Source organism: Channa argus, chromosome 4 (assembly GCF_033026475.1).
Source record: "Channa argus isolate prfri chromosome 4, Channa argus male v1.0, whole genome shotgun sequence".
Lineage (NCBI taxonomy): Eukaryota > Metazoa > Chordata > Actinopteri > Anabantiformes > Channidae > Channa > Channa argus.
In genome coordinates, this window is record NC_090200.1 from 14559119 (window position 1) to 14579463 (window position 20345).

The window sequence follows — 20345 nt, forward strand, 5'->3', positions numbered from 1 at the left end:
CAGGCCTTAGATGGGGATTTTTCGGAGGAGAACAGAAACAGGTGCCGTGTTGCTACGACCCCACTACTTGAAGCTGTAGAAAACCTGTCGACCTTTGCTAACAACCCTGAGTTTGCAAGCGTCCCAGCTCAGATCAGCAACGAGGTAAGCATCCATTTTGATGCTTATTTCTAACGTTCCTTTTCATTTTGTTTTCTAATGACTTAACTGAATCGAAATGAAGAGCAATCTTTTACAGTATGAAGTCTTCCGCTCTCAAAACAGCCAATTTCTATTTTACCACTCATCCTACAGAGGATCTTGAAGCTACTCTTCACAGAGGTTTAATGAATGTTTGTGACTTGTGCACTCAATCTCTTTGAAGCAGGCACTCACATGAACCAACACAGAGAGGTTTGTACAGCGAACATTGTGGGAATTGGATTGAGGTCCAATTTTCCCCTTTCTTTTACGTCAAGAAAAGTCTCAAGGAGAAAGATGGAGGTTTAATTTTTCAGTATGAGTGGAATAGTTCTTTCACTGTTCTCTAAAAGCTTTATAGCTGTAATCTGTTGGAGGGCAGTGTTTAACTGCACTCACACTCAGCACAGCTGCTCTAATCTTCAGCTTGTTAATCTAATCGTCGAGGGAGGCTTTGGCTCGGATCATAAAGACTGAAGGTGTTTCGTCCTGCATCTTTGTAAAGCTGCCTTTCTAATCTCATCCCTCCGTTTGATTGTATCTTTGATCTCTCCAAGGTAGTCAAGGAATATTAACAACTCACTCATACCAGTGTGTGTTCTTCGCTGTTGAGCTGTTACCTGTTGTTTCTAATGCACCACCCTTTATCATTTCCACAGGGCTCAGCAGCACAGGAGCCCATTGTGCGCTCAGCTCGCTCCATGCTTGACAGCTCCACTTACCTTTTAGAAACGGCCCGCTCGCTGGTCCTCAACCCCAAAGATCCTCCTACCTGGTCCATACTAGCTGGCCACTCCAGAACGGTTTCTGACTCAATCAAGAGCCTCATCACCTCTATTAGGTTTGTATTGATCCTTCCCACGGACACATCTGTCTCTGTAGGATTATCCTGAATCAAAGTCTCATATGAGTTTGCTCACTGTTGGAGGAAAAAACTTTTTCCGAAAGCAAAAGACAGCATCGTTGATATCTGTTCAGCTAGGCAATTAATTGACACATTATAGCTGCTACGAATCCAGCCGGCCTATAATAGATTGGTGAACACTAACAGAATAGTGATGAGATGATAAGAATTGCTACAGTGTGGGTCTGAAACACATTTTAATCACAAAAGTTGTTCCCCACCCACTTCCACCCTCCAATCACATGACAATTTTGGCACATGCCCCTCCCTCTGGCAGATGCTATTTTTAATCTTTTTCAAAATGTTTAATGCCAAATTTGGTTATTTTTGCATTATATTTTTTTGTATAAATTATATTTATACAAAATGCTCCATCTTGCACAAACATAAAGAGAAATGTCTTTCATGTTTTTCAATATATTTGGTTAAAAGGGACAAGGCACCAGGACAGAGGGAGTGTGACTACTCCATTGATAATATCAATAAGTGCATCAGGGACATAGAGCAAGCTTCACTGGCTGCAGTTGGGCAGACCCTGCCCTGCAGAGATGATATCTCCATGGAAGTGAGTTCAAGTAACCATCAGCTCTATCTTTTCTGAGAAAAAGAACTTAATGGGATTTGTAGTCTATCTATTGTGACTTATACTTTAATTCTCTGGCGTTGTAACTCACCAGGCACTCCAGGAGCAGCTGACATCCTCTGTACAGGAGATTGGGCATCTGATAGATCCTGTCTCCACCACAGCCCGAGGCGAAGCTGCCCAACTAGGACACAAGGTGCCGGTCTGATCATATATCCCCCTTGATCCCTTCTGGATTTAGAGTGATGAAAAAACCCATTCCGTATGCCTTCTATCTTGTGAACCACTCTATCCTTACTGCTCTCGTATACCCTCTCTCACAGGTGACCCAGCTAGCTAGTTACTTTGATCCGCTCATCGTGGCCTCGGTGGGCCTGGCCTCGAAGCTTCAGGACCATCAGCAGCAGATGACCATCCTGGACCAGACCAAGACCCTGTCTGAGTCTGCCCTGCAGATGCTCTATGCTGCTAAGGAAGGCGGGGGAAATCCAAAGGTACTTAGCAGCTTGTAGCATTACTATACTAGCTGTGTATGTGTGCTGTGACTACTATTTCAGGGGTGATTTGTGTTAGTGAGATAGATTTTAACAGGAAGGTCAAGATACAAATGTTTGTGTTTTAGATCTTTTTAAAAGAGAATCAAGCCATTTTCTACTGCTGAACATAAAGAATTCCCTTGTGCCTCAGTGTTTGTAATTCTATATGATCCTGTTTCAGCAAGAGTTAAAAGTTATTTGCTCATGTAAAACAGATCCAGAACAAAGCCACAGGAATGTTTTCTAGACTTTAAGGGTCTTTGAATTGATTCAGAGATTGTATCATTTTTATAAATATTTTTAAAACTCATTTACTGTTCATGTCCTTTTTATTTTAACTATGAAACTGATATATTGCATATGACACTTGCATATCATATAAACCCTATTAACTTAAAAATATTAGAAAACACATTCTTTTATCCTGCCTGCTAAAGTGTCCTTTAGTGACACACTGAGTGCTTACCAGTGGTAGGGACACTGCAGAGCTGTTGTCAAGATGATAAATTTCCTCCTGGCTGGTCCAAGACAGTGTCACAGATAAGTTATTCAGCTAACTGCATCCACAGGCATCCCACACCCACGATGCCATCTCTGAAGCAGCCCAGCTCATGAAGGAGGCTGTGGATGACATCATGGTGACATTGAATGAGGCGGCCAGTGAGGGCGGGATGGTCGGGGGCATGGTGGAATCCATCGCTGAGGCCATGGGGAGGGTGAGTGTGTTTTTGTGTGCTTTCAGAGACACAGTGTGGTACCTCTCATGGATTTCAGATTGACACAATGACAAAATTAATGTTTCCTCTAAGTATAATCACCCAATGTCTCTGCTGAGTGTCTCTGCCAGCGACTCTAATTAGCCCAGTAGATGACAAGTTTTAAAGCCTCAGCAAACTGGTGATGTTTGCTGTCACTCATCGTACTTGGGGACATGTCAGTGTGTTGAGAGTGTGGTTAATAATTGATGATACAGTGCACACTCTCAGAACTGAAAACTTGTCTCAGACTTTATTTGTCACTTTTATATTTAAATTTTACCCTTAGCTTAAACATTGAACACCAACCATCATTAAAACTCTATTACGAGATATTAAGTGGAACCACTTTACAATAATACAGGCATGAAAAATGTTCATATGTCGTCACTAATGGTGTTTTAATTGTTAAGAAACTACATATGCTTCAGACTGTATTCAGGCCCCTTCACTTATTGCTAATTTCATTGGGTTGTTTAATTTTAATGGTAAAATTGCCATTTGTGCCCATCACTCTACACTTAATAAATCGGAAAGTCATAAAGTTAAAACATGTTTTGAGACATTTGTGCAAATGTATTAAAATTGTGAAACTGAAATCTCTTGTTTAAAAGATGATTAGGACCATTTGCTCCAAATTGTGTTCAAGTGCATCCTGTTTGTTGGGTTTTTCTTGTGTGTAGAACTTAATTGGTGTCCATCTGTGGCAAATGTAATTGATTGCACACCAGTGTACAAAAGGTGAAACACCTCATAATTTGTCTCTGTAGAGCCATAAAAGTTTGGCGAGGCAAGGATCCAGGACCATTTGTAAAACTTTGAGCATTCCCAAGATCGCAGTAGCCTCAATTATTGTAAAATGAAAAAAATTTGGAACCAACAGGACTCTTCCTAGAATTAGTCATATGTAAAAGGGCAAGAGGGGCCCTGATGAAGGTGGTGACAAGAACAAAATGGCCGAAAGAGCTTTAGATGTTACTGTATAACATCAGGTAACGAATGGGTTTAGATGTATACATTTTTGAAAAAAGGGGCAGCAGCACTAACCCACACCTATCATGTGATATTTAATCATTTATCAGTAAGTTGTTTGTTTTTTTTATAATACTAAAGTTCTGAACAGATTTGAAGACAATATTTTCAAAAAATAAAAGGATGATTGCCATTTTCTCAAAGAACATTATATATTATATCCCTTTGTTACCTATTCCTATACAGTAGGTACAACAAAGGGCTATAATTTAAAGTGGAGCCTCTCACCCTCCTCTTATGTGTAGTTAAACAGTAGTTACACTATAAGTATTTGCAGCTATCATGTAACATTTTATAAGTACCCCCATTACTACAAAATACTTGCACTGTAGCTATTTTTCTTATTCTCATCTTGTTACCCTGTTAATCGCCAAAGTTTGCCTATTGTTATCAAATAACAACAAATATGTATCCAGGTACTAAGGAGGTACACCACTGTTAGTACACAGTACACAGTAAGTGCACTGCACTTACCTTGTAAGTCGCAGGCTGTAAAGCGTTACCCTTTACAGCTGTAGACTAGATAGTTTATAGTATTTTAGAAAATTAACAATAATTTATTAGCAGCCTCCATTAACATTGCCGTCATGCATACTATGGGTTTGGAGTACGGATACAGATGTAGACCAACTTTATTTTATAAAGTGACTTATTCTAAATTGGTGCCTAGCTACATTAAAGGTCTACATAAATGTAGGTATCTAGTGTGAAATACACTGAAAGAAATAACGGATGATCTTTGTAGCTGGATGAAGGAACACCCCCTGAACCAGAGGGCTCCTTTGTGGACTACCAGACCACCATGGTGAAGTTTTCCAAGGCCATCGCCATCACTGCACAGGAGATGGTGAGTGCATTAATGCACTTGTGCTTTCCACTGCATTTCTAATCTACTGCGCCATTTTTCAATAGTAGGGCTAAAGAAACAATAATCTGCCTCTGGTGATAATGTATGTTCTCTCTGTTATCAGATGACAAAGTCACTAACCTGCCCTGAAGAGCTCTGCGGCCTTGCCTCGCAGGTGACAGTGGACTATGGGCAGCTGGCACACCAAGGCCGCCTTGCTTCAGCCACTGCAGAACCAGAGGAAGTGAGAAGCCATGGTTTCTATCTTGTGGGAAATGCGGGAGGGAACTACACGCTTGTACTATATAAAAGATTTAATATCACATAATATATCTCTTTACTATTGTACCCCTGAAATATCATACTAAAATAGCAGCTTAGGTGAGCATTTTACACTCAAAAAAAAATGCTTTTCGTATATTCGCTCACACACTGATCAGAGCAGATGTTTGCTGTTCTTTGATATGATGCCCCTTCCTCAAGGCTACTCCCAACAATTTGAGATCAAACAAAAAATACCCCTGTAGCAGCCATTGCTCTCAGCACCCACACATTTTTTTCTTCAAGCTTTTCTGCGTAGTCCAGGGGACAGCAATGTGTGGAAACATTGCACTAATAAGCACACAGCTCTTATCAATATCTTGTATATAACAGGCTGCTGGAAACCCTGCTGGTTACCATAGCGACAATGTGCTTCTACAAGTCTAAAAGCCTATAGTGATGCTTATAATGAAGTACCACCCACCCGTGGATCTCAGTCTGGAAATTAAACATGTAATGCCAGCATTTCCTCTCTGAGAGTGCTTGAAGTCTTTTTTTCATACACCCGCTGGATAAGAGACGTAGCAGTTTAGGACATGATTGTGATTGTGTGCTCTAACAAATGAGAAGATGGATGCAGTGTGAGCTGAAACCTGCGTATGCTTTTAGGTTGGTTTCCAGATAAAGACACGGGTGCAAGAGCTGGGCCATGGCTGTATATACCTGGTCCAGAAGGCTGGAGCCCTGCAGCTCAGCCCCACTGACAGCTTCTCCAAAAGAGAGCTCATTGAATGTGCCCGCACAGTCACAGAGAAGGTAAGCTATGTGGACAGAAACTGCTAAAGCATCTTGAACTCTTGGTGGTGAAAGTAAGCTTTTTCATGTATCTTAACTATTTAGTTTTTTTGTTGTCATAATTTGCCATCTCTGCTGTTTGAAGCTTGGAAGCGACATCATTAGCATTTTTATGAAAATGTATTTCATGCCTTTCTCAGTACTTGTGGTGTGTATATTTATAAAGGCTGATGGAGACCTAAGATTGAATGGAAGAGTTAAAGACAAGCAGTACAAGTGTTGTTTACTATATTGTAGCTGAACACTGTGCTTTAGTTTAATCTATATGTATTATTTTATAAAAGGTAGCTTTAGCCTTACTGTTATAAAATTACTACATAGCCAGAGGAATATAGGTTTAAAGTATGTTATTTATGTGGTAATAACTAAAGCTTTACTGCATTATTGAACCTCTCATGCAGGTCATGAGAGCATGCACTCCTGACCACACTCACACTGTGCTGTTAATAATAATACTAATGTCTCCCTGCTGTGACCCTGACAGCAGCTAGCCAGTGCTGCTCACACATTAGATTTTCTCTCCACTCTCATGCTATGATTTGATTCGGGGCTTATATCAAACTTGAATCATTTGTGAAAACTTTACCGATTATGGTTGCTGACATAAACAATCCTCGTGCCTCACTGAAAGGTACCTCTCACGACTTTTTATTTGTTTATGAGGGATGGGCAGATGCCAGTCTTTAAGAAAGTAATGTGATTTGCAGAGTCAGACTCATAGACTTAATGCAGCAGATTCTGATTTAATGCACACATATACACCTGCTCTCTTCGCTTACTTCCAGCTTTTTCTTGTCCAGACCTTCTGCCTTAACCATTTTATGACCTCAGCTGCCTAGCTTGTTAAAGGCTCCCACAACATCCTATGATCCTTGTGCAGTGCAAACAGAAACTAGACTTCTTTGTAGGTGTTTTCACATCTTTGAAAACAGCATGCTTGGAGGAGCTCTCTGCATATCTAATACTATGCTTCATATGTTCCAGGTGTCCTTGGTCCTGTCAGCACTGCAAGCGGGGAACAAAGGTACCCAGGCCTGTATCACAGCAGCCAGCGCTGTTTCTGGAATCATTGCTGACCTGGACACCACCATCATGTTTGCCTCAGCTGGAACACTCGACCCTGAGAATGAAGAGTCTTTTGCTGACCACAGGTGCAGTGACCTTGCCATAAACAAGACAAGCAGACTGAGACATGTTAAACTGTCTAATCAGGGAGCTAACGTACAAAGAATTTAGTCGATAGGGTTTTACAATGCAACACCAGAGCTCTGTTTTTCTTTTGATGACTCACTTAGTAGAAGTGCGGTATCCAATAAAGCTGACTATGGATGTGTATTTTACATAATAAATGTAAATTGAAAATTTTCTTTACCAAACACACATTCTGTTCATATGGGCAACAGCTTCCTTGCATATTGCTGGTGCTTGAGTGTGACTGTGGAGCAGATTGTTACACAATGTGTTCTGTCCTTCAGGGAGAGCATCTTGAAGACAGCCAAGGCACTGGTAGAGGACACCAAGCTGCTGGTTGCTGGAGCAGCATCCACCCAGGAGAAACTGGCCCAGGCTGCCCAGTCATCAGCAAAGACCATCACTCAGCTCACTGAGGTGGTCAAACTGGGAGCGACCAGCATGGGCTCTGAGGACCCTGAGACACAGGTGATGAAAATCCAAATCTATTTTAACCAAAACAATCTCTGATAAAACCATCGATGTCTTCGCCATATGTAGTCACGGGTGTATGTTTTGATTTTCTAAAACATTTAAATCTTTAACAGAGCTCAGTTAATGCTTTTTAATTCAGCAGCATTGAGATTTATCCTGCCTTTATTGCTTATTATCATGGTATTCCCTAATACTGTATTTGCCATCTAAAATGAATGTCTTTACTCTGGCTGAGTGAAGACAGAGGCTATCCATCCAGCCTTCCACTAAGTCTAAAGTATCATGCCTCGGTGGGAGTGATAAGGGTTGCAGTGTTAAATCCTCTCCCCGGGGTGCAGCTGATAAACCTATACTCTGACCATTGTGCTGTATTGATTCCAGCTCTATCTCCTCAGGTGGTTCTGATAAATGCGGTACGAGATGTGGCAAAAGCATTGGCCGAACTCATCAGTGCCACCAAATGTGCCGCCGGCAAGCCAGCTGACGACCCGTCCATGTATCAGCTGAAGAGCGCTGCCAAGGTAAGGGAATAGACTGCTCAAACAACTGACAGTCATATCTGGTTTAGCTGTATATTGATTTCAGCAGCACATTTATTATTTAGCCAGTGCTTTCTAACTGAAAGGACACGGCATCTAGATATGTATTCTACAAATGCATTCTTTGTATTAGTGCTATATTTAGTTAGATTTTTAAAAGCGTTGGTACAAAAGCGATATGACACTTCTTATCTGGGTATGTATTTTATTGGAGTTTCCAGGCATATCTGTATGTAGGACTAAACCCATTACAGAGTCAGTGTAGGAATTTGTGCAAGTGTGTGCATGTGTGTGTGTGCTTAAATTTTGCACAGGTGAATTAAACACAGATACACATATAAAGTCTATAGTATAGTTTAAAGCATATACAGTGTGTGTGATATATTAATAGCTTTCAGGCAAGATTTACAACATTTTTATTATGAACATTGCATCAGAGAAAATATGTTTAGAAACGTCCAGGTCAAGAGTTGTCATTTCACTCTTGACCATCATATCCAAAGTCCCAGGTGCATTCGACCTTTGTGCACTGACATAGGGAAACAACAAACAAACAATATTCGTTTTCAGTGAGTCTCAGGTGCCTCTAAACAAGCCATTAACTTGTCCAAAAAGCCTACGGCAAACTTCTTTAACTCGTCTATTTACTTTACTCCCAACTGACATCCTGTAACTGACCATTAAGCATGTCACTTCTAACGGTTGTAGAGTTTCTAATGTTTTCTCATCTAAATGGAATTAGGGCCACCCATGGATCATTTTGTTGACAGATTGTTTCTGGTCTTCCAACATATGGTGACCTCCATATGGGACCCTCTTAAACTCCTGGGGATCATGTTGCTCAAATTCCTGTCAAAATAATGTACACTTTGCTGAATGCACAGAAAGTGTGAACCTGATTTATTTTTCTGTCATTTATGTGAGTGAATAAAGTCTATTGTTATAAATCATTTAGTTTTGTCCTTGTTCAGCAGCTCATGTCTTTCATTTTTAACACATAGATACCTTCGAGGATGCCTATCTAATATGCCTGTAATCATCATTCACTGTAATGGAAATAGTGAAGGAGAAGGCAAAAATTATTTTGTCATTTGTTTTGCAACCGAGGGTAAAGAGCTCCACCTCCTGGTTCAACTGTGAGCCTCGTTTTTACTCCCTATTTTCACAGATCATGGTGACCAATGTGACGTCCCTTCTAAAAACAGTGAAGGCGGTGGAGGATGAAGCCACTCGCGGGACGAGGGCACTGGAGGCCACCATTGAGTGCATCAAGCAGGAGCTGACAGTAAGAGAGCCTGACAGGTCAAAGCACTTCTCTCTAAGTCTGCTGGGACCAAACTGATAGCCAACAGCCTCTTTGCAAAGTTGGCTCAAAGATTGTCAGGGATACATATGTCTATTATTCTAAACAAAACAGGGGAGCTTTTTGTTCTTTTGTCCTTTATCTGCCCAGCTCCTTCCCTCTTCCTTTCCTCTCAGTCCCTGCAGGTTTCTCACAGCTCTTATCAGGATCTGGGTAGCAAGAACAGGCAGGGTGAGAAAGGAAAAAGAGCTTGTGTTTTGGCAATTTACTCCTATTGCTTATCAGAAGACCCCCACCCCGCGAGGAGTCTTTACCAAGAACGCAGCAAAAAACTAATTCAGCACAGTCTTCCTTGCTTCCAGTTATACTGCTATTAGTACTTTTATTGCTACTGGTACTAGCATTAGTACTTTCCGTTACTGTAGAGTGTCCATGTGTAGTGTTTCAGTTCTTCTATAATCTATGGGAATCTATGTGAATGTGTCTCAGCCTCTGTCAAACATATTCTCAGCCACTTGGGTCTTTATCATCATGTCAGATCTTCCAGTCCAAGGACATCCCAGACAAATCCACCACACCTGAGGAGTTCATCCGCATGACAAAGGGGGTCACCATAGCAACGGCCAAGGCAGTGGCTGCAGGCAACTCTGCTCAGCAGGAGGACGTGATCACCACCGCCAATCTGAGCCGCAAAGCCATATCTGATATGCTGACTACTTGCAAGGTGCTAATCCACATCAGTTCTCCAAAACAAGCTGCAGACAGCATCAGGCTGCAAGGAAGCATGTGAGGCCATCCTGCCTAGAGCAGACAGGACGTTAGAGTCCAGTCTACTTTATGGCTTCTCCCGTGGGTAGTGACCCTGTCACTTTATCAAAGTCAGTCCAGTGGACTATCAGTCAGCCTATCCTTCTGTGACCAAAGAGCCCTTGTAACGAGATGAAACTGAAGGAAAATAGAGCATTGTATGCTGTGCTTTCAAAAAGAGAAGATTAGCTATATTGCATAATTGATTAGCGATGTGTGCAGTAGATATGTATGCTTACGGATGATCATATGAATGTTGTTCCAGGCTTCTCATGGAGGAATTTCCTTTAAATTATTTGTATAATTAGGAGCTGTGTCAAATATTAAAATTTCAGTGGGAATAATTAACATTTTCAAGGGTCCTTTTCCTAAATCTAACATGTTTTTTTACCCATTCAGCAAGCAACATATCACCCAGAAGTGAGCGAGGAATTGAGGAGCAAGGCCCTGCAATATGGCTCTGAGTGCACCAATGGATACATCAGTCTTCTGGAGCAAGTGCTGCAGGTTAGGATGAGACAGTCACGTGTCATAAATAAATAATAGAAGTGGCTTGTGTATGTGTGTGTACATTTCTGGTTATGGGTGAGCGGAGCCCGTTCTTTACTGTTACCTACTGAGGTTTCACACTGTCTGGATTCTTGTTGCTCGTGCTCTACATTCATTGTTGCATCACTATCGGCTGATAGTTGAAAGAAAATCGAACGAATGCCTGCTGGTCTTTAGCATGAATGTTACGACTTAAGGGTTGAAATTTGACTCCATATCTGTAGTCTTTCTGCATCACTTAAGAATAGTACATAATACTAAATTAATATCTTACACCCTTTAAATTACAGAAATTTTAGCTAAATTTGTATATTAACTTTCTTTGATAAAATTTCTTCTTCATATCAAACTTTTCCCTTCTGATGAGTCACTCATTTAATTTTCACATTTTATGATCTAGGTAAGTTTAGAATATGGCAGAGCTGATCAAGATGTTGGCTTGTGTGGCTCATCTTTTACAATTTGTTTACTTGTGCTTCTTGTATGTGTGCATGCCTGTGGTCTTGTGTTTTCAGGTTCTACAGAAGCCCACACAAGAGCAGAAGCAGCAGCTGGCTATACACTCGAAGCATGTGGCGGCATGTGTGACAGAACTCGTCCAGACAGCTGAAGCCATGAAAGGTAAGGCCACGCACACATGCTGCTGATGTTCACTATCACACACAGGGGGCTGGGCTTGACACCCTTTTTTTACGTGTGACCTCGTGGCCATTGATATCAGAATTTTATGGGCCATTTACCACAGATAAAAGTTTTACATAAATTGAGTATTTAAGTCTATGTTTATGTTGCCCTATGGAACGAGATGTGAGTTTTACAGCAGTGAATGTGTGGTCCAAACATTTTTGGCAGAGGATTTTAATTTTATTTTATAACTCTAAAACAGTATAGGCACTGCAGTATCAAATTTAAAAAGCTGATATTGCAGAAAACAGTGATTTATATTATTTATTTATTTTTTAAAGAGGATTCCCATTAGGGGCCAACTCAATCTGATAAAATGACAGGATTGTTGAGATTGTTAGAGATTAGTCAAAAGAGCCCTAATCCTCCAGTTCATGAATAATATTGTAGTTTATGAGACAAGCCACCAAACCTGTCTGCGTCCTTAATAAAGATAGGTCATGAAAACACTTTAGAATATTGAAATGTACTGAAGATTTACTGCCATGCAAATAGTTCCAAATTAAGCTCTGTAGTATGTGACACACTAGAGTGTTTCCTGTAGAAGCTGCACTGCCACATCAGAAGGGAGTAATAGATTGTGTTTGGATCTGAATTAGATTTCGGCGTATAGCCTGAGACCCAGCGGGGCTATCCACTTCACCTCTCTAATGTCCCATGTGCTCTCTCCCTCTCTCTCCTTTGCTCTTTCCTTGCTGCCTCAGATGGAGGTAAGTGGGATGTGTTGTGTTTTGTTCCTCCAGATCACCTTTCATATAGAGTCAGAAGGGGGTCGAGGAGTAGATGGTTTAGAGGTGGATGTGCAGTACAGATTTCCCCAGAGTTCAGCATAATCTATAAAAATATTGTTCCATCTGCTTTACCAACCTGTTCCCAAACAGCTCTGTTTTATGGGCACTTAAAAACCTATAAAAAGACAATGATCCATCAAATGTGCAATTCTACTAACTTTTGGTTTATCTTACTAAACCATGAAGCATTACTGTCATACTGCTACTTATTTCGTGTGTTGGTTTGAATCATGAGTTTTGCCGTAGTTGGAAGTTAAGATTTATCATGTCTGATGGCTGGATTCTCTTTAAAAAAGAAGCATGCGCCTGAAGCGTAATGGTAACCTCTTGTTACATAAAGTAAAATGCTTTCACCACAATTATTTTACTGGTGTTCCTCACGTGAGTCTTTGCAAGAAAAGCATATGATAGCCATCGCCTTGACCCTTTTTCAGGATCAGACTGTGTGGACCCCGAGGACCCGACTGTCATTGCGGAGACTGAGCTCCTCGGAGCAGCAGCGTCCATCGAAGCCGCAGCCAAGAAACTAGAGCAGCTGAAACCCAGAGCCAAGCCCAAGGTAAAAGTGCGCCTCTCAACCATCTCCAACCACACAATCCCACACACAGATTTTTACCATTAATCAGAAGAGAGACAATGTGGGCAAAATGTTGGAAAAGGTGACACTGACTTTGAAGTGGAGTCCTTCTTTTCAGTGTATCATTAAAGTAGACGTGTAGATGTGAAAGAATGTTGCTCTATTAGAAACCCCACTTTGACTCAGACAGGTGGTCCAGTGAGCTAACATTTGATCCTGGAAAACGTTCTTCAAAAGCACTTTTGGACATTGTTTTGAGTTGTGTTGCCAGGAGACACAATTACACTGCTGTGTCCTCAAGCTTATATTGGAACGAGTTCAAATGTGTGATGAACTGTAGTGACTCCTCTTTTGAGAGAGAGAGGGCCTCTGTCCTATTGAACTTATATTGTTTTGTTTTATTGCAGCTTCCCTCATTCCTAAACTAACCACATTGAGGTTTTATTCAGGCCTGTAATTGATCCTCCACATGCTGTGTTGTTGCCTACAAAACAAAACAAGGTTACAACTTGACATACTGAGAAAATAAGCAAAATATAGGAGATGGTAGGCTAAATGGCTTTGGAAAGTAAAATTACTTTAATGTTGTTGTGTGTACATTACAGAGTTGTGTTTGTGTCGTGTTAATGCATGATGATTGTGTTGTTTATCTGTCTCTGGAGACTGGATAGTTGGATCATAGTGCTCTTCCTTGTGTGCCTGTAGTGCTTTCCCCCTTTTCTATACCTCTTCTTGTACAGAAAGAAATTGTTCGTTCAACCCTGTGATATGAAAGAACACAGACTCGATTTAGGTTACCCCAGTTTCAGTAAAGACCCTTTAATGCTCTGTCTCATACTATAATTCCACAGCTTCAGAGTGCATTTATGAAAGGGGATTACTGAGTCAAAGGCTTTTCCTCTTTCAGATGCCAGTGTCTCCATCTAGTGGTCTAATTGGAGCCAAACATTACCCAACATCAATTTGCATTCGGACAAAGAAGAAAAGCCAAACACAGGAAAATGAAGGGCATACTGCATTTCCTGGAAATGTGCACACACAATTTAGTGTAGAAATTAGCATTTTTTAGGCGTCTTTATAATTACTTTTTTCAAAAGTTAAGTTTAAACCGAGACAGAGCCAATACAGTACCATTGTTCTTAGAGGCGTCCAGCTACCATATTATCCAACTATAACAACCTGTGCACATGGTTAGATGAAAATATATTAATTTGCCTCTAAAAGCTTGGGCTCTCTCATGCTCTGTACTCCCTCTCCTACACGCTCCATCCCTCCCACCCTGTAAGGAGGGAGGTCTCGCCTATTCCCAGCATGCTTCCTTACCCTGCTTCCTCCCCTCTCTCTGAGCCATTGTTGACCTGGAAGCCTTCTCTGCAGGGCTCTGTCTGATATGTTTGATATATTAGGTTGTTATTCAGTCCAACTATATATCAAACATATTCCTACAGTGTCCCGCCCTGTCTCCAGCCACGTGTCCCTTATGTGTTTATGCAGGTCTGTGGTCAATCAAATACTGTTTACTGCTAATGCAGTCTCTGAACTGATGTGCTTCATATCAGCATATTCTTCAGGCAGTTAGAAAGGCGGCATTTTACTTAGGCACCCTTCTGTCTCTGAAAGATATAATTTTCATTTGTGCTTTGTGTGTGCTCACAGCTTTAGCTACCATTGAGTACACAAAGGTTATGCCCTCCTCCCGGTTTTACAGGGACTTGGGAAATTTAGGAAGCGGGGAGATTAATGTGCAATCCAAACTAACACTTAGTGGCTATTTTAAAAGCTGGTTTAAGCATGTTTTCACCCATAATACAGATACGTTATATGTTATTATTTTTCCACAGTTGTTCTGTGATAAACAGTACATAGACTTTCATGTTGGGAAAAATCCACCGTTGTAAGTCATGAGTTGATGCGTGGTTTTCTCCCAGCAGGCAGATGAGACTCTGGATTTTGAGGAGCAGATCTTAGAAGCAGCAAAGTCCATCGCTGCAGCAACTAGTGCACTTGTTAAATCTGCATCAGCAGCTCAAAGGGAACTGGTGGCACAAGGCAAGGTCAGTCTGCGCACCATCTCAGATACTCAGGAAGGTCTACACTCCTTATCCAGTAGTTTAATAACATATTTGTATTTTTTACCCCAACTATGCCTCAGGTGGGATCCAATTTGGCCAATGCAGTGGATGATGGCCAGTGGTCGCAAGGTCTCATATCGGCTGTGAGTTACTTTGAAAAATGACAGTATGAGCTGTTTGAATGAAAACAGAATGCAAACCCAACAGTAGAGTTTAATTGTTTTGCGGTAGGCGCGCATGGTAGCAGCAGCTACGAGTAGCCTGTGTGAGGCAGCAAACGCCTCAGTTCAGGGCCACGCCAGTGAGGAGAAACTCATCTCTTCAGCCAAACAGGTTGCAGCCTCCACAGCTCAGCTGCTGGTAGCCTGCAAGGTGAAGGCAGACCAAGATTCTGAAGCCATGAGGAGACTGCAGGTAACACTGAAGACAGTTTTACTCAGCCTATGAAAACTGTATACGCATGATTTGTGTGGTGGCTACTGATAAAATTATCTGTTTGAAGGCTGCTGGCAATGCAGTGAAGCGAGCATCCGACAACTTGGTCAAGGCGGCGCAGAAAGCAGCATTTGACAAGACTGAAGATGACAGTGTGGTGGTGAAAACCAAATTTGTTGGAGGCATAGCTCAGGTGAGGCAAAATCCTGAAAGATCTGTTTAACTCTCTGGAAACAAAAGACATCTCTATCTTGTGGTTTGCCCTTTTCACTGAATGTTAGCTTGCTGATACGATGAAATGCCACAGTCGTTTTTCTGAAATTGTACAGCTCTGGATAAACAGCTCGTCAGCTTCATTTCAAAGCTGTTTACCAGACACCCACAGTTGCGGAACATCACATCTCTGAGACTTTGAGTGTCTTTTTGTTACAGCAGATAACTTGCCTCCTTTTGATCTTAGCAACAATTTGACAGTAATTGAAGATTGTGTCATTTTTCAAAGCACTGAGATGATACAGGAAGCTTTGCTTTTCATCTGGATTGATTGAGTTCCTGTCTCAGTCAGTTTTGCACCCCAACTGGGCTTCATCTTGTCAGTTTTTCTATCTGGCCAATGAGGCTCACTGTCTTACTGATGCTCTACATTATATTGTTTCTGTAACCACTTTCAACTCTGATCGGCCAAAAGAAAATAAAAATGCAAAAGAAACTATATTTTGTGTGTGTGTGTGTGTGTGTGTGTGTGTCTATATATATATATATATATATATATATATATATATATATATATATATATATATATATATATATATATATATATATATATATATATATATATATATATATATATATAAAGAGAGAGAGAAAGAGTTGGTTCTGCTCTATGTATAAGTAGGCCTGAGGTTCTTTTACGGTTAGTTCATTACCAATGAAAACAGCTTTTTTGTTTCAGTCATTACATGATTTTAAAGTCATAGCATTGGAGTGAGTCATTGAGAAACCGCAAAATAAATATAAATGTCCAATCGTTGCTGTTCTGTGCATGTTCTCCCATATTGTAATTAACATGTTGTACAGTGGAAGCTTTGCATCAAGCTGTGCTGTTCCTTTTCTCCTCAGATTATTGCAGCTCAGGAGGAGATGCTCAGGAAAGAACGAGAGCTGGAGGAAGCCCGGAAGAAGCTGGCTCAAATCCGACAGCAGCAGTACAAGTTCCTGCCCAGCGAGCTGAGGGAAGATGAGGGCTGATTGGCTGAGCGGCAAGGATGTGCTCTGCACCGATGAGACCCTCTTGTCATGGGGTGATGTTGCTGATATACTATTGGCTGCTTTACTCTCCTATAACCGAGGAATATACAGCACTTGAAACAGGCCTGTTTGATGATCAAAACAAGTGCCTGTGCTTTGTAGTGTATTGTGTGTGTGTGTGTTTGTCGGTGTGAGAGAGACATTTATGTGTATTAGTGAAGGACATTTGAGAAAGCTGTAACAGTTATGAGCAAGTTGAGACAGTGTGATAAAGTATCATAAACATGTCATTGTTTCATGAGCATTACAGACTCTTACAATCATGAACTGAAGTTGTTATGAATGCAGAAATCCTGTATAATCAGTGAATGTTCCAACATTATCGAAGGTTTAGAACAAATAGGAATGAACTGATTATATCTTTGCAAATGGCAGAACAAACCTAAGGGCCCATAGGTTGTATTTGATATGTAAAAACCTCAGCGTTAATAAAAAGGCAGGAAGCTGATGCCGATTTCAACAATGGCTTGCATGCACCAAAATGTCTATACATATCAATGAAGCTACTAACCAACAGAGTGGAAAGGCACTTGTATTTTACTAATGAAAATGTGAACGTGGGGTTTGCTGCTAAACTAGCAAATCTAAGATTATTATTATTAAACTATGTTGTTTACCTGGACAGCAAACAGTGAGAGGCTCTGATTGGAGTAAATGGAAAAAGTAAAGAAAAAAATCACAGACCACTGGCCAACACTAGCTATAAAAATATTTGCCTTCATTGATTTAAATAAAGATACAAGTAGTTCTTTAACAGAAGATTGTTGCAATATGTGTTATTCAGAAACTCCGGACCATATATGACTAAAAATCTAATGCTCCTTTCATCACATCACCTTCATTCATGTAAACTCACCAGTTCTCCTCTCACTTACACAGAGCTGTGTGAGGAATATATGTTTACATTATTTGACATGTTTGTTCTCTCTTGTCTTTATGTTTTAATTACTCCCCTGTTAACATTGGCCATATTTAGTTTTGGCACTGTAAACACGCACGCAGACAAACATACCCACCAGTCACTGCCCTGTCATGGTAAAGTCATTTTCACTTTACATTGTCTATAGCAATACTCTCTAGCAAGATATTCCAGTAAGATAGTATTAGCAATCTGCAGTGTTAGTTGTAAGATCAGTTGTGTGCAAAGATATTTTGATTTAGGCTCTCGAATGAAAGAGCATATGTTAATGCACTGAAGTTACTCATAAACTTATGCACTGAAGAAGGCAATTTACGGTTTCTTTTCAAGTAAATGTAGGACATTCTCCTAACAAACCAGAAGGAAATACCTTCGATCTATGTTTGAAGAAATGGATACATTTTGTTTTCTTAAGTATTAGTGTACAATATATATATTGGACTTTTTTTGCAGTTCATCTCCGTGGTCTGTCCATGCCCATGTCTGGTTTGCATTGTGCACTAGTGCCTTACTTGAGTCTGCCCTGCAAGCAGCTGAAGATCAGGCTGGGTGGAGCCTGAGCCTTTTACTCTGCGAATCACAACATTTTGCCAGTCTAATCCCCAGTGGGGTCTTAATGAACTGTCAGCTAGTCCTTTGCCATACGATACAATGCCTTGTCTGATGGCCTACCTGCCAACAATGTTATAATCCTGATTTTAAAAGGGCATCTGTGGATACCTTAGGATTTAGAGACCATATTGGAAGAATAACACTAGACTGCATTCCATGAGCATGTGGCAATTTGTGTCTGAAGTCGAGAAATAGTTGAAATTCATTATGCCAGGTCCTTCTTAAATGTTGGACTGAATCCTTGTTTCACTGTTTAACCACTATATCAAATAAGTTTTTATCAGTAAATGTAAGAATTAACTTGAAATATATTGTCTAACTGATTTGTCCAAGTATTAACAGAAATAGAAAACGTTACAAGCTCTGTTCTGAATAGGTGTTGTGCTTTCTTTAACAGACTGCTTTAGTTTTATGATTTGATGCTGTATGTATAATATTTATCTGGTCACAAACGTATTTTTTGTATTCACCAAAAATAAAGAATTTCAAACAACCAGTATCATTCACATTTATTTTGCTGTGCTGTTTCATATCAATGCTATTACTAGTAGACGTCTCATACAGCCAAGTCAGCCTACATTCTTTCCAGCAGGTGTCGGTATTATACTTCAGAGTTCAGTCAGAGGGGCCAGTGAATGTTTGGAGAAATGTTCTAGTGAAGGGTTTGGCAAAGTTAGCCAGACCAAATATGGACATTATGGCTGTGCTTTTTTTTTCTCCTCTTAGTTCACAGAGCAGACCTTAAAGTATGCAGAGATCCTCATTTAGATGTTATGGTCAAGAATGAGGCTTCACGTTCATTTTGTACTGTGGGTTACAGTTACAACACTAAACCTCATGTTGACAGTTTATTGCTCTAATTAACCTCAGACTTTTACTCAGGTGATACTTAATTTACACTGAAGCAAACTGAGCCTGGTTCTGTGTCGGCAGCAGATGGGGTCAGAGTGTGATAAGGATGGTCAAAGGTGACTGGGACAATACGAGTCGTCCATATGAACACCATATTTGGTTGCTTAAGTGTTTTGGTCTCATGCAAGGCCAGGCCACAGAGTGGAGAAGGGAAACTGAAGCCATGTGTTTAAATGGGAGTGTCCATCTCCTGCTCACCCTCTCTCACTCCTTTTAGTCTTAAAGACCAAGAAGATTTTTGGGTAACTTTGGTATTTGTACGATCAAAACCTCAGTAGATTAATGGTATAGATTAGAGGTCTGGTTGAGTCTGTCCTTTTATTGTCCTAAACTTCATAATTTCAGACTAATTAGTTCTTAAAGCTTTAATTATGTTCCCATTGGGATCCGTAATTTATAGTGGTTTTATTCTTGTTTTTTGGGGGCAAGAAAAAAATTCTGTTTGGCAGAAGAAGCACACAGTCTGCATGATTGTTTAAACGGAAAAAATATTTTAGGGTTTCTAATGCACTCAGCCACCCTTTACTTCTTCAACCTTTAACTGCTTTTTTTTATGCTATTAGTTAGAATTAAAATGATTCCCAGTCACATATCCATTTGCTGCACATGGGTGTGGGTATGGATTCCAGATGCCCCTTGCTGGCACAAGTTTGATGTTAGATCTGTTACACTGTACGTAATGTCACTGGCCTCTTCAGCCTTTCTGTTCATGGACGTTTCATTCTGATGGTGTCTTTCTCACCTCCTTCCCAGATTTGAACAGTGTGAACAAAAAGCCTCTGACAATTGTTGTTTCTTTGTTCAAGCACAGAAGTTCTTTAAGTTTTTGTAAAAGTTTTTATTTCATTTGTGGACAATGCTGATTTGTTTGTGATATAAAGAATTCAGCTAAGAAAGCAGTTTAGCAGTGGTTCAGCAGATGCTTTAGGCAAAGAAATCAACACGTTTCTCAAGCTGCTAAAACAGTGGAAATTACCCTTCATTGGTTCATTGGTTAAAGGCCTTGTAGTTATTGTTTGGCTTCAGTCCGTCTTGACAGGAAGTTACACGTAGCCCAGACCCAAACATGGGATGGTGGAGAGGGGGAAGAAAGTACTTAAGAAACTGTTTACTTACAATTATCAAAACTCTCCCAGATACCACATTTTTGAAACAGGCCTATTTGAACGGCTGTGTTGGAGCTTAAGTTGATGCTTCAGCAAGATTTTTAGACAGTTTA

At 40.5% G+C, this 20345-nt stretch overlaps 1 protein-coding gene across 6 annotated transcripts in view; it reads left to right on the forward strand.

Moving 5' to 3' along the window:
• tln2b (talin 2b) overlaps positions 1-18708 on the forward strand; it is a 74862-nt gene extending 56154 nt beyond the window's left edge. For 4 of the 6 annotated variants that reach the window (XM_067501798.1, XM_067501801.1, XM_067501799.1 and 1 more), the window contains 22 exons: positions 4-144; positions 840-1021; positions 1517-1649; positions 1762-1863; positions 1991-2161; positions 2773-2919; positions 4736-4837; positions 4962-5081; positions 5768-5914; positions 6938-7104; positions 7429-7612; positions 8014-8139; positions 9326-9442; positions 9999-10184; positions 10667-10774; positions 11332-11437; positions 12726-12850; positions 14797-14922; positions 15021-15083; positions 15172-15354; positions 15443-15568; positions 16495-18708. In XM_067501798.1, coding sequence (XP_067357899.1) covers positions 4-144; positions 840-1021; positions 1517-1649; positions 1762-1863; positions 1991-2161; positions 2773-2919; positions 4736-4837; positions 4962-5081; positions 5768-5914; positions 6938-7104; positions 7429-7612; positions 8014-8139; positions 9326-9442; positions 9999-10184; positions 10667-10774; positions 11332-11437; positions 12726-12850; positions 14797-14922; positions 15021-15083; positions 15172-15354; positions 15443-15568; positions 16495-16623 — 2991 coding nt within the window. In that variant the 3' untranslated portion in view covers positions 16624-18708. The other 2 variants (XM_067501800.1, XM_067501803.1) reach the window with 2 other exon arrangements.
• Positions 18709-20345: the final 1637 nt, after the last annotated feature.